Source organism: Dermochelys coriacea, chromosome 9 (genome assembly GCF_009764565.3).
Source record: "Dermochelys coriacea isolate rDerCor1 chromosome 9, rDerCor1.pri.v4, whole genome shotgun sequence".
Classification (NCBI taxonomy): domain Eukaryota; kingdom Metazoa; phylum Chordata; order Testudines; family Dermochelyidae; genus Dermochelys; species Dermochelys coriacea.
In genome coordinates, this window is record NC_050076.1 from 22,108,197 (window position 1) to 22,125,921 (window position 17,725).

A 17,725-nucleotide genomic window follows, 5' to 3' on the forward strand; every position below is an offset into this window, starting at 1 on the left:
GATATTGGTAGATACAGTCTGGGCTCTCTCCTACCTAACGGATGCTGGCAATGAACAGATCCAGATGGTGATAGACTCTGGAATAGTCCCTCATTTGGTTCCCCTTCTCAGCCACCAAGAAGTTAAAGTGCAAGTAAGTTTAGATAGCAATATCTTAATTTATTTCAAAATATAGAAATATACAGTACTAAAGTGGCTTACTTTTTTAAATTGTTTAGTTATCACGATGATTGATTAAAGGTTTATCAGCAAACATTTATTTGCAAAATACTTAGGTTATCAAAATGTCAGTTACCTGGTTTGTGGTAACGTTTGAATGAAATAATATTTTGCTCTGTTCACTGTTTTCATGCTTAACTTACAGATAAAAATATTGTTCTAAATGTTCAAGTCTTTAAATACAGTGTGTTGTTTCAGACTGCTGCACTCAGAGCTGTAGGCAACATTGTTACTGGTACTGATGAACAGACACAAGTAGTTCTGAATTGTGAAGCTCTTTCACACTTCCCAGCACTACTGACACATCCCAAAGAAAAAATTAATAAGGTATGTAAATAAGTTTTGGGTGTGAAATTTACCAACAGGAATAGATTTTATTTATTTGCCCTGTATTGTAAATATTATTGACCAAATGTCAGTATGACACTGTTTTCCCCAAATACTGTAACCTGATAATAAGTCTTTGTTACAATACCAGTTTCTTGCTGATAAGTCTTGATCTTGCTATATTTTCCTTTACTTATTTAAATTAAGCCATTAGTATCCTAAAAGAATCTGAGGATCTGCATAGTTATCCTTACCAAATATAGTAATTCGTTGTAATAACTTCATCAATATCTGGGCATTCCAGAATGTGTTAGAAACCAGTATTCATCAATCCATAATCCCAGCAGTAAGTTGAAATTTGTATGAAATTTTATCTTTATTTTTTGCTGTTAGGTTGGCGATTTCCCTGGGAAAACTAATTAAGGTCAGGGCACTGGTAAATACTGGCTTAAACCTTGTTTAAACTGGGAAAAATAATTGCATCCGTGTTCAGCAAGCATAGAACGAATCTTTTCAAACTTTGGGTATATCATTCAAAACTGAGGAATAAGAACATAAGAATGTCCCTACTGGGTCAGACCAAAGGACCATCTAGTCCAGTATCCGGTCTTCCGACAGTGGCCAGTGTCAGGTGCCCCAGAGGGAATGAACAAAACAAATAATCATCAAGTGATCCATCCCCTGTCGCTCATTCCTAGCTTCTGACAAACGGAGGCTAGGGACACCATTCCTGCCCATCCTGGCTAATACCATTGATGGACCAACTAAAGATCAGACATACATATGACTTTTACACAAATACAGCCCTAAAAACAAGTGAGACTTAGAAGGTTTGCCAATTTACCTGACTACTCTTTGAGTGAAAAATCCATATTATCTTTCCAGACTCCTAAAATAAAATCCTTCTTTCTCCTTCTGCCTACCTATTCCTCCTGCCATCCCTCTCTTTGCCTCTGTTACATTCTTTAGAATTTTTAATGAATCTGTAAACTCAGAGGTTATACTGTATGATTGGAGAATTGCTAACATAGTTCCTTTTTTTAAGAAAGGGGAAAAAAAGTGATCCGGTAACTACAGGCCTGTTAGTTTGACATCTATAGTATGCAAGGTCTTGGAAAAAATTTTGAAGGAGAAAGTAGTTAAGGATATTGAAGTCAATGGTAAATGGGACAAAATACAACATGGTTTTACAAAAGATAGATTGTGCCAAACCAACTTGATCTCCTTCTTCTTTGAGAAAGTAACAGATTTTTTAGACAAAAGAAATGCAGTGGATCTAATTTACCTAGATTTCAGTAAGGCGTTTGATACCATGCCACATGGGGGATTATTAGTTAAATTGGAAAAGATGGGGATCAATATGAAAACTGAAAGGTGGATAAGGAATTGGTTAACGGAGACTTCAGCGGGTCCTACTGAAAGGTGAACTGTCAGGTTGAAGGGAGGTTACCAGTGGAGTTCCTCAGGAATCAGTTTTGGGACCAATCTTGTTTAATCTTTTTATTACTGACCTTGGCACAAAAAGTGGGAGTGTGCTAATAAAGTTTGCGGATGATATAAAGCTGGGAGGTATTGCCACTTTAGAGAAGGACCGGGAAATCAGACAGGAAGATTTGGATGACCTTGTAAACTGGAGTAATAGTAATAGGATGAAATTTAATAGTGAGAAGTGTAAGGTTATGCATTAATAACAAGAATTTTAGTTATAAGCTGGGGACTCATCAATTAGAAGTAATGGAGGAGGAGAAGGACCTTGGAGTATTGGTTGATCACAGGATGATTATGAGCCGCCAATGTGATATGGCCGTGAAAAAAACTAATGCCGTCTTGGGATGCATCAGGCGAGGTATTTCCAGTAGAGATAAGGAGGTTTTAATACTGTTATACAAAGCACTGGTGAGACCTCACCTGGAATACTGTGCAGTTCTGGTCTCCCATGTTTAAGAAGGATGAACTCAAACTGGAACAGGTACAGAGAAGGGCTACTAGGATGATCTGAGGAATGGAAAACTTGTCTTATGAAAGGAAACTTAAGGAGCTTGGGTTGGTTAGCCTAACTAAAAGAAGGTTGAGGGGAGATATGACTGCTCTCTCTAAATATATCAAAGGGATAAATACCGGAGAGGGAGAGGAATTATTTAAGCTCAGTACCAGTGTGGACACAAGAACAAATGGATATAAACTGGTCATTGGGAGGTTTTGTCTTGAAGTTAGACAAAGGTTTCTAACCATCAGAGGAGTGAAGTTTTGGAATAGCCTTCCAAGGGAAGCAGTGGGGGCAAAAGACATATCTGGCTTTAAGATTAAACTCAATAAGTTTATGGAGGAGATGGTATGATGGGATAACATGATTTTGGTAATTAATTGATTTTCGACTATTAGCGGTAGATATTCCCAATGGCCTGTGATGGGATGTTAGATGGGGTGGGATCTGAGTTACTACAGAGAATTCTTTCCTGGGTATCTGGCTGGTGAATCTTGCCCATATGCTCAGGGTTTAGCTGATCGCCGTATTTGGGGTCAGGAAGGAATTTTCCTCCAGGGCAGATTGGAAGAGGTTTTTTGCCTTCCTCTGTAGCATGGGGCACAGGTCACTTGCTGGAGGATTTTCTGCTTCTTGAAGTCTTTAAACCACGATTTGAGGACTTCAGTAGCTCAGACATAGGTGAGAGGTTTATCGCAGATGTGGGTGGGTGAGATTCTGTGGCCTGCGTTGTGCAGGAGGTCGAACTAGAAGATCATAATGGTCCCTTCTGACCTTAGTATCTATGAATCTATCCTCCATGAATTTATCTAGTTCTTTTTTTGAACCTGTTATGGTCTTGGCCTTCACAAGGAGTGAAGGAGTTTCACAGGTTGACTGTGCATTGCATGAAGAAATACTTCCTTTTATTTGTTTTGAACCTGCTGCCTATTTAATTTCATTTGGTGACCCCTAGTTCTTGTGTGATGAGAAGGAGTAAACAAATTTTCCTTATCTACTTTCTCTACACCAGTCATGATTTTATAGTCCTCGATCATATCTCCCCTTAGCTGTCTCTTTTCCAAGCTGAAAAGTCCCAGTCTTATAAATCTCTCCTCATACGGAAGCCGTTCAATACCCCCTAATCATTTTTGTTGCTCTTTTCTGAATCTTTTCCAGTTCCAATATATCTCTTTTTTGAGATGAGGTGACCACATCTGCACACGGTATTCAAGATGTGGGCATACAATGGATTTATAGAGTAGGCAACATGGTATTTTCTGTCCTATTATCTATCCCTTTCTTTAATTATTCCCAGCATTGTTTGCTTTTTTGACTGCCGCTGTGCATTGAGTGAATGTTTTCAAAGACCTATCCACAATGATTCCAAGATCTTTCTTGAGTGTTAACAGCTAATCTAGACCCCATCATTTTATATGTATAGTTGGGATTATGTTTTCCAATGTGCATTACTTTGCATTTATCAACATTAAATTTCATCTGCCATTTTGTTGTCCAGTCACCAGTTTTGAGAGAGCTCTGTGTAATCTGCCTGGGTCTTAACTATCTTTAGTAATTTTGTGTCATCTGCAAATTTTGCCACCTCACTGTTTACTCCTTTTTTCCAAATCATGTATGAATATGTTGAATAGGACTAGTCCCAGAACAGACCCCTGGGGGATGCCACTATTTACCTCTCTCCATTCTGAAAACTGACCATTTATACCTATCGTTTTTCCTGTCTTTTAACCAGTTATCAATACATGAAAGCACCTTCCCTCTTATCCCAAGAGCCCTTGGTGAGGGACCTTGTCAAAGGCTTTCTGAAAATCTAAGTACACTATATCCACTGGATCCCCTTGGTCCATATGCTTGTGACCCCCCTCAAAGAATTCTAGTAGATTGGTGAGGCATGGTTTCCCTTTACTAAAACCATGTTGACTCTTCCTCCACAAATTATGTTCATCTATCTGCCTGACAATATTGTTCTTTATTATAATTTCAACCAGTTTGCCCAGTACTGAAGTCAGGCTTACAGGCCTGTAGTTGCCAGGATCACCTCTGGGGCCTTTTTAAAAATTGGCATCACATTAGCTATCCTCCAGTCATCTGGTACAGAAGCTGATTTAAATGATAGATTACAGACTACAGTTAGTAGTTCTGCAATTTCACATTTGAGTTCCTTCAGAACTCTTGGGTGAATACCATCTGGTCCTGGTGACTTATTCCTGTTTAATTTATTCATTTGTTCCAAAACCACTTCTAATGATACCTCAATTTGGGACAGTCCCTCACATCCTTAGCCATGAAGACTGATGCAAAGAATTCATTTAGTTTCTCCACAATGGCCTTATCATCCTTGAATGCTCCTTTAGCACTCAATCGTCCAGTGGCCCCACTGGTTGTTTAGCAGGCTTCTTGCTTCTGATGTACTTTTAAAAAAAAAAAAAAAAAAAAAAAAAAGTTGCTATTACTTTTGAGTCTTTGGCTAACTGTTCCTCAAATTCTTTTTTGGCCTTCCTAATTGTATTTTTACACTTCATTCGCCAGTGTTTATGCTCTTTTCTCTTTTCCTCATTAGGATTTAACTTCCACTTTTTAAAGGATGCCTTTTTGCCTCTCACTGCATCTTTTACTTTGTTTAGCCACAGTGGCTCTTTCTTGGTTCTCTTACTATGTTTTTTTAATTTGGGGTATACGTTTAAGTTGAGCCTCTATTATGGTGTCTTTAAAAAGTTTCCACGCAGTTTACAGAGAGATTACTTTTGGTACTGTACCCTTTAATTTGTGTTTAACTAATCTCCTCATTTTTGTATAGTTCCCCTTTCTGAAATTAAATGCTACAGTGTTAGGCCGCTGTGGTGTTTTTCCTGCCACAGGGATATGAAATTTAATTATATTATGGTCACTATTACCAAGCGGTCCAACTATATTCACCTCTTGGATCAGGTCCTGTGCTTCACTTAGTACTAAATCAAGTCCTATAGGCTTGGTCATCCACTACATCAAAGTTGGTCTTCTGCTACAAAATGTTACATGTCCAAATGGACCTGGACTGGGTAGTCTATGCTTCTGATTGCTTGATGCTTCAATCCTAAAACTCTGTTTTCATATAATCAATTTTTCTTTATATTCATTTATACAGTATTGGAAACTGAAATGAGTTCTGACATTTTATAACATCCTTGAGAAAATACCAAACCAAAATGTATACAGATATTCCAGAGTTCAGTATTATAATTACATATTAGTAGTATTCCCACTGCAGTTTAATTTAGGGTTGTACAAATACATTAATCTACAAATCTACTGCCTTATGTAATCACAAATTACATAAGTAACTAAAACTAAGTGTAATTTGGTATATATTAATGATAGTTTTTAAAGTAGTCCCAGTTTAAAGCATTTTCTAACAGTTTTTTTTCACTGGGGTGGTAAAAATCATGATTTTACCTTGTAAAAACCACCCTGGTAAATACCATGTCATTCTTGTCTGTAAGCATTAGGCTTGTTTACCTATGAAATAAATAGTCTTCTGTGTTTACATTAAAAACTAAAAACACCATAATGCTGTTAGTTAATAAAAGTAATGTGAACTTGGAATACAGTTGATTAAACTGACTCTCTCTTGGAAATTATGAAAGGAAATTGGATGTTTGTTTGAGTGGTGTGCATGATTGGAAACACTCTAATTTAACACTTTATACTTTTGAATATTAATGTTTTATAATGTGTTTTTGAGGGAGAGAATGTACAAAGGCTACATGGGTGCACTATAAAGTGCTGATTTCGGAGTGCATTTGAGGCATGTTGAAATTTTGGGGAGGGGGTTTTCTTGGTTTGGTGTGGGTTTTTTTTTCAACATTGCCAGTGATTAGTGCCCAAAATAAGCTCACCAGCTGAATATAGACAGCCTAAAAATCTCTCTAACGGGTTCATTGACATAAATGATCCTGTGATTTGATCCAAGAGTTCAGCAGAATGTTAAGTCAGAAAATCTGTAAGTCACATTTACGCTTTTAAGTTGAATAAGCAGCTTCCAATGAAATTGTCACACCAAGACGCATGAAATGAAGCGTTTATATAAAGTAACTGGTATAGCTGATGGGTAGCCAAGTTATCCAGTTAACCATAATAATGATGATAGTCCTCAGTTTAATGACTTATCTGCAAAATTATTGCTTCTGCTGGACTAAGTTATCTTGAATAAAATTGGTAAAATAATCTAACTTTGGTCCTACTGACTTAAATCTTGAAGCTGCATGAAAGTTTGAGCCTATGTTGTAATTCTTGTGACAGTCATCTGCAGTCGTCTTTCTTATGGAGGGGTTTATGTGACTGTCTCTAACATAACTGTGACTATACCACATTGGGCGCGCAGCTTCATGATCAATACCTTGTTGGGTTGAATGTTGCCATTCTTGCAGTTCATAACTTCCTTGTACATGATGTAAAGTAAAATCGCAGCTTATGAACTAAAGTGTCTGCATTTGTATGTGGGCCTGTTCTTGTTCATGTTAAAGACAACAAATTTCTGCTAACTTCACCGGAAGTAGGAAGATAATCCTCTTCCTACTCTATGCATTTTGGATCAAGTTTTCAACTTGCCTGGCAGTAGTTGAAAAATCTTGTAAATTTAGTGAGAATCTTGTATTTTTTAATTAATATTGGCCTGCGTGTGTTGAATTTTATATAAGTTTGCAGGTCTAGAATGGGGTTTTTTTTAGTTGTTGGTTTGTAACTGTTAATCGTGCACTGAGATCTAATTAGATCTTGGGTAACTTTTATCATTGATCTCAGCCTTGGGAAAACTTCACCCAGGCTGGGGTTGGTTTTTTTTTTCTTTTTCTTTGGACAAAGAAAACATTAATTTTGTTATCTTCTTGGTAGTGGTGAGCAAATACTACAGGGCCTTAATCTTAAAAATGTGCATTAAATCAGTGAATATGCTTTTTCTGGATACTTCAGAACAGGGACATGGAGGAACAGATCTTGCAGGGGCTAGGGAGAAAAGAGTGCCTTTGTCACTGTCTGTCGAGCGATGTTGATGAATAACTCCCTTTGGAGCCCATCCAGCCCTCCGCTGAAAATAATGCTGCTATTATGAATGCACTTCCAGGATATGGAATGAACTGTGAGGGTTCATTGGGGTTGTGATATATTTGTAGGAAAAAAAATACCAGTTAATCTACCAGGTTTAGAGAAGATGGCAATAATCCTGTTTGGTCTCCCATTGTAAAAATCACCTTTTGTTGCCCTCTCCTTTTAATGTAACTAATTTGGGTTATTGTTTGCAGTGTTGTAGTCATGATGGTCCCAGGATATTAGGGTGATTAGGTGGGGTGAGGTAATTATCTTTTATTGGATCAACTTTTCTGTTTGTGAAGGAGATAAGTGACAGCCTGACAGTCCCGCCAATAGAAATTGATCCAATAAATGTTACCCTCACCCAACTTGTCTCTAATTGTATTAGTATGATTCTTAATGCAACTACATACAGAACTACGCTATTTAAATCTTTAATTGTATTGACTGAGTTCTAAAGTATGTTTTCAACTTAAGAATTTATGATTTTACTAGAATTGTAAATGCATGAAATCTTGCTGGAATGAAAATAGAATATTCAAATATTTCTTCATTGTTTTTTTTTTTTTTAAAGCTTATCTTTTTTTCTTCCTGCAGGAAGCTGTATGGTTCCTATCTAACATCACTGCAGGAAACCAGCAGCAAGTTCAGGCGGTGATAGATGCAAACCTTGTTCCAATGATAATACACCTTTTAGATAAGGTGGGATAATAAATATTTAATTCTGTACTGTTAGCCCTGCTTTTTCCTCTTGCCGTTATTGAATTTCTGATGATTGCCTATAGACTTTATTGTAAATCTGTTTTCTGTTTTAATTGGTTTGAGCTAAGAGTAAAAAGCAAATTTGCCTATATCACTAATTAAAGCATAATACTTTAGTTAATGCAAGTCTAAATTTCCCTTCATATGTCAATGCTTGTCTAATCCATAGAGGAAAAGTAGTTTAGGGAAATGACCTTTTGAGAAATATCTTCTTACTACTCTAAATCTCATTACATTAATATTTAATAAAATAATTACAGCCATTCAGGTTTCAGAGTAGCAGCCGTGTTAGTCTGTATTCGCAAAAAAGAAAAGGAGTACTTGTGGCACCTTAGAGACTAACAAATTTAACCTTATGCTCAAATAAATTTGTTAGTCTCTAAGGTGCCACAAGTACTCCTTTTCTTTTTTTACAGCCATTCAGAAGTTATTGTGGCAAAATTCTACTCTTCCTTGTAGAAAAAGAGGTGGGAATGATCCTATACTCAAATGTCTCAGAATTTCAGCAGACTTCATGAGAGTCAAGAATCAGTTTAATAATTTTTAGTAGAATACTTTTCAAGCGTTCTATTTAATCTTGAAGGTTTTCTTTTGCCTTTTTTCTTTACTTGAAAACATTATAAGGAATTCTTTAGTGAGGACATTTGCTAATCCAGTTGCTTAGGTTGCCATACTTACTTACCTACTTCCAGCAGAGTAATCCTAAATTAATCACGGCCTGGAGCAGGAGAACACAGAATAGATGATGTCCCATTTTAAATCTTTACCACTGTAATTTAACAAAAGTAGATATCTATAATAGAAATAACTATATATTTGTGGTAGTTGTCTGCTAGCAGCTCTCCCTGCGGTAGGTATGGAATTCCACATATATGTTCATTCCTCTGTCTTTGGTGGGGAGAAATCGGAGCAGCTGTTAGCAGACATTCCAGGATGCTTTCACTTCCCATCACCATCTCAATCTCTGATTGCTGGAGGGAAGAGGCTTGCTACTGTTGTACTAAGGTTTAAATATGATGGTTGGGTATGTGTGTGGAATACCAAGTGCAGGGTCAGTTTTTATCTTGCTTAGTCTGTTTATTTTATTTTTTTCCGTATTTATTTTTAGTCTCCCGGTGACAGAAGACTAAGGGAATTAACCTCCTGGTTAATGGAGAGAATAGGAGGTTACAGCACAGGAGGACAAAGTCACAAGTGGGAGGAATAAGGAGTGACAAGATCATCATGAGTCTCTTACTAGTAGCATGTAGACTTACGAGCCCTGATTTGTAACTTAGTTACTACCAATATGTTATACATCCTGAGAACAGAATTCCATAAAGGAAGCATGATTTTCTATTAAATCTAGTTTTTTGGGGGGGTGAAATAAACAGATTGGGTAGGATAAAAGCTCACTGAGACCAAATGCTGACTCTCAGCTTCTAAAACAATATGGCATATCAGAATTAACACAGTGCAATGTCTCTTCATTGCTATGTCTGTTACATGCTGCTGGTATAGGATGGAAGGGGATAATGCTACAATTACTTCTTTCTTCTTCCCATCGCTTCTGCAGTTCTCTGCTCTGGGTCTAAAGTGTTTTCCTCTGTCTTGTAGCTGAAGGCTGTGCAAGTGGGACAGTGGCACATAGCTATGGTGGGTTGGATAGGAGGTAGAAGAGCAGAAGTATGAAGGTAGTATTGGGGAAAACAAACTCCTTCCTCTCCCTCCGTAGATCCTAGCATTTTACAAGATTTTTCTGCCTTTCTTTTTTTTTTTTGTTTTTTTGTTTTTTTAATTTATTAACCTCAACCTAAACTAATGGGGACACAACCCAAAAGGCACACTGTGGAATCCCTACCATTGGAGGTTTTTAAGAACAGGTTAGACAAACACCTATCAGTAATAGTCTAGGTATATTTGGGGTCCTGGTTTGGCCGGGGGGATGGGCTAGAGTCTTAAGGTCCCTTCCAGTGTTATTTTTCTGTGATTCCAAATAATGTTCAGCCAACTATTATTGTATTTTAGGGTGATTTTGGTACTCAGAAAGAAGCTGCTTGGGCTATAAGCAACTTAACAATCAGTGGAAGAAAAGATCAAGTAAGTTAAATCTTTCTCCAAAATTAGTTTACTACTTACCTTTTTCCTTCTTTGAGTGTATTTGACATGTTACAAGTGGGATATTCAGTAATTTAAATTACCTGCCAAAATAGTCTCCTCAGACTCCTCCTTTCATTGATTTACGGTGATTAAGGAAACAAGAGATGTAAGAGCACGCTCTGGTTTCCATTTTTGGCCTTACGTAAGAATAGGAGTATCAGTGGTGACTAATTTTGAGGGATTAAAATTAGTTGCATTGTACTGCTGTACACATTAATATTTATCTGAATAATTGCACTCAGTCTCCATTAATATTCTTGAGCTGTAGGTACCTGTACTCTTGCTGGGAACAAAGAGTACAAAAAATAAGCGTGAAAACCATTCAAGGATGGCTTTTTTTTCCTAATGGTCCAACTTCTGTCACTGTCATTGAAATTACTGTGACAACAGAGCATACCAGGTAAATTAGGTGGGAAGCAGTATCCAAATTGGAATAATATCTGGACGCAAAATGTAGCTTAAGTTTATGTCCTGCTTCAAAAAGATCAGGCTAAAACTTTTTTTTTTTTTTTTTAATGTTTGGGTTAGAGTCTATCAAAATGCAACCATCAGTGCCTTTCATTGTGTAACCTAAATGTAATAACATTTTACTTTATGCAGCATAAAAATTCGTATTTATTTTTTATGAATTTTTTAAAATGTTCTATACTGAAATTCTAAAAGCACTGGTTTCTAGAACATTTTCTTCAAGTGCTTGTCTCTGTGTGAGTACACATGCTCCCAGAGCTGGAGAATTTTGAAAGCAGTGTCCGTTGGTCCCCCACATGTGCCCTGGTTCACCTCATGCTTCTGACCAAAGACATAAGGGATGGGGTGGGGGCGGGCAGACCAACCGTCTCGCCAGTTCCTTCCCACCACCACATATTTGGGGTCAGAACCTTCAGTGTCTGAAGTTTCAGCTTTCTCCTTTCTGTGAATATATTTAGATGCCTGTAAATAGTTTTTATAGTTCTAGAGTTATAAAGTTTTTGTCTGATAATTTTAGCGTTAGTCTCCCTGACTTGGGGAGCACATCCCCTGAACCCGTTAGGGTACTGGACTGTGCCCAGGACTCTGGGCTTCAAAATTTGTCTTCCTGCCTGTGATTCTTCTCGGTCAGCGACAGTCACCAATGCTGCTTGTAATGCCTCATGGCAAGCCCACTGTCTGCCATATGTTCCCTGGCCATACCGAGAAACGGTGGGATCCTGGCCTTAAACCAATAAGAGGCCACAAGGCCACAATTGGACCCACACCGGGACCCTCCACCCCGAACAGTGTTGTGACTCAGCAAGGAGTATGCTTCCTGCCATGAGGTCTGACTTATGAGCAAGGGAGTCTGCCCCCAACAAATCCAATAAGACCCTGCCAAAGGAAGAGCAGAGAGCATTCTCATAATCATGACTGTCTTTCTCCAAATCCATTTTAAAGAAGTTGGATTCAGACTAGACTTAACTGTGCAAGTCTGTAAGCTCAGCCCAAGAGAACTTCAGACATCCTAAGTCTGAGACATGACAAGAAAGCCCATGAGTCTAGGGCTCCATCGGCACTGGACTGTGATCTGGCAATGCCTCTGGCACCCCCAGACACAAACCCCAGGATCTGCCAGAACTGATGAAAACCGAACACAGAGAGCACTGGTTATCTGTGGTACCATCTCTGTCTTCAACGGCTGTGGCACAGACCGTCTTTGCTGCAGCTCTGGCAGTTTGTGCAGACAGGACCCTGCTCGCTCCAGGAATTGCTGAGACTTACACTCCTCCTAAGGACATCTTTGCTCTTGCAGATCTGGAGTCTCCCAGTCCATCAGTTTCCTCCCTCTTGAGAGAGGTTACAACTCCTCTAGAGAGCTGGCCTTTGGGAGGAGTCTGTCTCCCATTCCATCTTCAGGCTATGATTTCTCTCGAACAACTCTGTTGGTACCACTTTTTGAATGGTAATCAACTTCCTTCTCATTGGGAGATTCCGAACTGCCCAATGAATCTTTATTCCTTCCTCCAAAATACAATGTTCCAGTCAGAAAACCTGGAATACCTTGGGACCATCCTCCATCTCATTGCCTGTCTCAGAACCATGCCATGGGGACCTCTGCAGCCCCTATTTGACCCATCATGTTGGCCATACTGGGGGCTGTGGGACCAGTACCATCCCACAGTGACAGTCCGGTGTGCTAGGGAGTCACCCCTTCCCACCCTCTAAGAGGCCAACTGAAGCTGCCTCCAGATCCTACTGAGGAGTATTCACTGGATCCAGTGGTTCCACTGAAACTGATGAGATTGCCATCTTTGTCTCCAGATGAGGCAGTGATTCCAATGTTTCCATCCCCTGCCAGTGACTGTCCGCAGTTCCAGGAATTCCTTTGCAGAAGTGGAGGGGAGCTACAGATTCCTCTTGAGTAGGTTCAAGATCCTCAACGCAAGCTCCTGGACATCCTTCAGACCCCTGGCTCCAGTTAAATAGTATTCCTGTTAATGAAGCCATCATGGAGCCAACTAGAGCAGTCTGGCATATTCCAGCTACCTGTGCCCCTACCCCAGGAGGGCAGAGAAACCGTACTATGTTCCAGCCAAAGGGGAAAAATTTCTGTTTTCTCACACTGTTCCTAACATTTTAGTCATCCAGGCCACCATGGAGAGATGTAGGCATCAACACCCCCAATATATCCTGACTGACAAGGAGGGCAAGCGTCTTGACTTATTGGGAAAGAAGGTCTTGTCTTCTAGTCTCTTGTTCAGGATATCCATCTACCCAGCACTAATGGCTAAGAATGACTTCTGAACTATTCAGATTAATGGAATTTACTGACCGTCTCCCACATCAGGACAGCGCTTGTTTCCAGGCTCTCATAGAAGACAAAATAGTTTCCAGGCCCACTCTCCAATCAGCAATAGATGCTGATACATCTTCCAGGGCAACTACTATTGCCATCATAATGTGTAGAGTTGTTCTCCATACATTGGGGTCTAGCACACAGTTGAGTCACATCTGTTTAATTAGAAGACAGATGAGCCCTTATGGATTTTAAAGGGCTCCAAGGCCACCCTCAGCTCCCTGAAAATATATATACCTGCCCCAAAGAGAAAATTCTACTGACAGACTAGCCTAGACAGAGGGCTCAGTAGTACTTCCACCAAAGAAGATTCAAAGATTCAGGTTTCAAAAGACTCATTTCTCTGCAGCTTCTGCAACAGATTCCTCATCCCAGTCCTAGCCCTCAGCTTAAATTGTTATTTTTGACGGGAGCTTGAAAGCGGCAACCACTAAATCCAAAACCTGACTTCCATACACCATTTGGGGGTCATCTAGCACGCTTTCAACACCTGGAGTGCAATAACAGATAAATTGTGCTGAACATCATTCATTCCAGGTGTATAATAGTTTGTCCCTGCCCTTCAAAAAACCCCTTCCCCATCCTCTTGGGGGGGGGGGGGGGACGACACCACTCTAATAAGAATATTCTCAAACAAGAAGTAGAATTTCTCATACAGCAAGGAGCAATAGAGTGGGTTCCTCTTCAGTACCAAGGGAGTGATTTTTACTTGACATAGTTCATAGAACATAGAGAGGCAGCTTTGGAAACCCATTCTTGACCTTCATAATTTCACCCACTTTATTTACAAACTCAAGTTTTGAATGATGATGTTGGCATCTATGATTTCCATTCCTGGAAAAGAACATGTGGTTTACAGCTCTTGACATGACATGAAAGACACTTACTTTCATGTGGACATCCACTCCATTCCCAGACGCGTTCTCGGATTCATGGTGGATTCCAACCACATTCAATAGAGTATTCCCTCTCAGCATTGCTACCACCTCCAGTATCTTTACCAAGGTGTTCTCTGTTGTAGCAGCTTATATCAGATGCCATGGTTTCACTGTTTTCCCTTACCTCAGTGACAGTCCCCTGTCGCCAGATCACACCAAGAGGCCTATGCCTCAACTTTGACAATGACTCCTCTCCTTTTTGGGGGTCAGTGCAAACACGGAGAAATCCATTCTCACCCCTACAGAGACTTCATCAGGGCATTCTTAAATTCAATCATGGCAAGAGCTTACCTGCTGAAGGACAGGCTTCAGGCTATGAAAACAACCCCGTAGTACCAGTCCAGAGCTGTCTCTTTCCTAGGCCATATGGGCTCATACTTTTATGTCACACCATTTGCAGTCCTTCATCTTCGTTACTTACAAGCATGACTTCAACTTGTATTCTCACCAAACTGACAGTCCATGGGCACCGTAGTGACTGTTGCCAAAGTGATATTGTCCCTGTTAAGGGGAAGAATTGCCATCAGATGTTCATCAGCGCTCCCTTCCTCACCTCCACACTGGACAAATGATCATTACCAATGCATCTCTGTTGGGTTGGGGAGCCCATATGAACAACCATACAGCAAAAGGCACCTGAACATCTGAAGAGTCCAGGAGGCACATCAATATTCTAGAACTGTGAACAGTTCAAAGGGCTTGTGAAGCTTTTGGTCAGACCACCTGAACTATGTCTACCCTCCACTACCATTCCTGCCTCGAGTTTTGTGCGGTATTTGGCAAGACTGGCATGGGTTATTCTCATTGCCTCCAACTAGCCCAGACAGCTTTGGTTCCCTAACCTCCTACACATGTCGTCACTGGTACCAATAGTTTTTCCTACTTTTCCTGATCTCCTGACCCAAAGGAATGGCGAGATCAATCATCCCAACCCATGTCTGCTTCATCTCAGAGCCTGTTTTTTGGATGGACATCATTCTTAGAGCAATCATGTTCTGAAGCTATAAAGAATATCTTTTCTAATAGTAGGAGGGATTCCACTAGAAAATGTTATTTAGAAAAATGCTTCTACTTAGCTATCTGAGTACATCAGACACCTACTCCTCAGAAGCTGCATGTTTTCCTCTCAGTCTCGGCTATGGTCTTTCCTTAAACACAAAAGATTTGTCCGTCAGCTCCTTATGGATCCAATTGGCAGCAATCAGTGCATATCATCCATCTTCACAGAGCTACTGAGTCTTCACACCCCCAATGACAAGTAGATTCTGTAAAGGGAAAATCAGAATCTTTCTGCCTATTTAAAACAAAAACCAAAAACACCACCTCCTCAATGGGACTTGAAACTTGTTCTGTGAATACTCACTAAGCCTCATTTTGAACAATTAGCTTCTTGCTCTGTCTCCCTTGTCCATGAAAGTCACATTCCTGGTAGCCATCACCTCAGCCAGGAGCACTGGTGAACTTGGAACTCTGGCAGATTTTCCTTATGCTATATTCCATAAGGACGTTTCATTATGTTTCCACCTTAAATTTCACTTCCAAAGTAGTCTGAGTTTCACCAGAACCAGTTATCACTTACCTGCATTCTTCCCAAAACCTCATGCATCCACAGAAGAAAGGAGACTCCATTTCCTCACTGTTTGGCTAACTTTAGCCTTTTACCCGTAGAGAATAAAACCAATCGGAAAGTCTCCTGGACTTCATCACCATGATGGAAACAGTCAGGGGTCAGGTGGTATCCTATCAGAGAATCTCAAAATGGATCTCGGGCTGTAATTTGCTCTATCAGTTACCTTATCTTTCACCTCCTCTTTAAGAGCTCGTTCTACTAGAGCACAAGTGATGTCTATGGCATTGCTTCAAGAAGTGTTTTTCTACTTGACATCTGCAAGGCAGCTACATGGAGTTCCATCCACACATTTGTGAGACACTGCCTTGATACAGTCTTTCATTCAGCTCTGCTGTCTACACCCTTGCATCCTCCTACTATTTGAGTATTGCTTGTCAATCACCACTGTAGAATACACATAGGACCAGCACTGAAAGGAAAGAAAGTTGTTTACCTTATAGTAGCTGGAGGTTCTTTGAGATGTATGGTCCTTATCTGTATTCCACTACCTACCCTACTTCCCCTCTGCTTCAGATCTTCTCTGATTCATGGTAGAGAAGGAACTGGAGAGGCAGCCAGTCCATCCTGCCCTTTTATCTCCTCTGTCAGAAGCACGAGGTCAGCCCATGCACACACACGGACCAACAGAGACTGCTTTCAAAATGCTCCAAATTGAGGCATATGGAGCATATTTGTACCCACAGTGGAATAGATGGGGACCACACATCTCAAAGAACCGCCTTATAGTAGGGCTGTCAACTTAATTGCAGTTAACTCATGTGATTAACTTTAAAAAATGAATTGTGATTTAAAAAATTAATCTTAATTTAATTTAATGCAGCTTTAATTGCACTGTTAAACAATATTTAATAGACATAAGAGACAAGAAGGAAAGACTACATGAAATAAGAAAAAAGTTGATTCAAAGTATGTACTGAACAGTATAAGAAAGATGCCTACCTTATAGTACTGTAGGTACTATACTATAAGGTAGGGCTGTCGAGCGATTAAAAAAATTAATTGCAATTAATCGAACAATTAAACAATAATAAAATACTATTTATTTTGGATGTTTTCTACATTTTCAAATATATTGATTTATTGATATATTGTATTCAATTACAACATAGAATACAAAGTGTACCGTGCCCACTTTATATTATGGTTTTTGTTACAAATATTTGCACTGTAAAAATGATAAGAAATAGCATTTTTCAGTTCACCACATACAAGTTCTGTAGTGCATTTTCTTTATCATGAAAGTGCAACTTATAAATATATATTTTGTTACATAACTGCACTCAAAAACAAAACAATGTAAAGCTTTAGAGCCTATAAGTCCACTCAGTCCTCCTTCTTGTTCAGTCAATCACTAAGACAAACAAGTGTATTTACATTTATGGAAGATAATGCCTGCTTCTTATTTACAGTGTTACCTGAAAGTGAGAACAGGCATTCACATGGCAATTTTGTAGCTGGCGTTGCAAGGTATTCACATGCCAGATATGCAAAACATTTGTATGCCCCTTCGTGCTTTGGCCACCATTCCAGAGGACCATGCTTCTATGCTGATGACACTTGTTCAAAAAGTAATGAATTAATTAAATTTGTGACTGAACTTCTTTGGGGGAGAATTGTACGTCTCCTGCTCTGTTTTACCCACATTCTGCCATATATTTCATGTTATAGCAATCTCAGATGATGACCCAGCACGTATTTTTCATTTTAAGAACACTTTCACAGCAGATTTGACAAAACGCAAAGAAGGTACCAATGTGAGATTTCTAAAGATAGCAACAGCACTTGACCCAAGGTTTAAAAATCTGAAGTGCCTTCCAAAATCTGAGTGGGACAAGGTATGGAGCATGCTTTCA

General features: G+C 39.4%; 1 protein-coding gene and 1 non-coding gene across 4 annotated transcripts in view; both read left to right on the plus strand.

Annotated features, from left to right (window-relative positions):
* Positions 1-17,725, plus strand: part of KPNA4 (karyopherin subunit alpha 4) — a 62,195-nt gene that overhangs the window by 28,450 nt on the left and 16,020 nt on the right. For 2 of the 3 annotated variants that reach the window (XM_038415815.2, XM_043492374.1), the window contains 4 exons: positions 2-133; positions 418-546; positions 8,192-8,296; positions 10,364-10,435. In XM_038415815.2, the coding sequence (XP_038271743.1) occupies positions 2-133; positions 418-546; positions 8,192-8,296; positions 10,364-10,435 (438 nt within the window). The remainder of the gene's footprint in view (position 1; positions 134-417; positions 547-8,191; positions 8,297-10,363; positions 10,436-17,725) is intronic. The other variant, XM_038415817.2, reaches the window with a different exon arrangement.
* On the plus strand, positions 6,139-6,478 carry LOC119861992. The gene has a single exon (XR_005295107.1).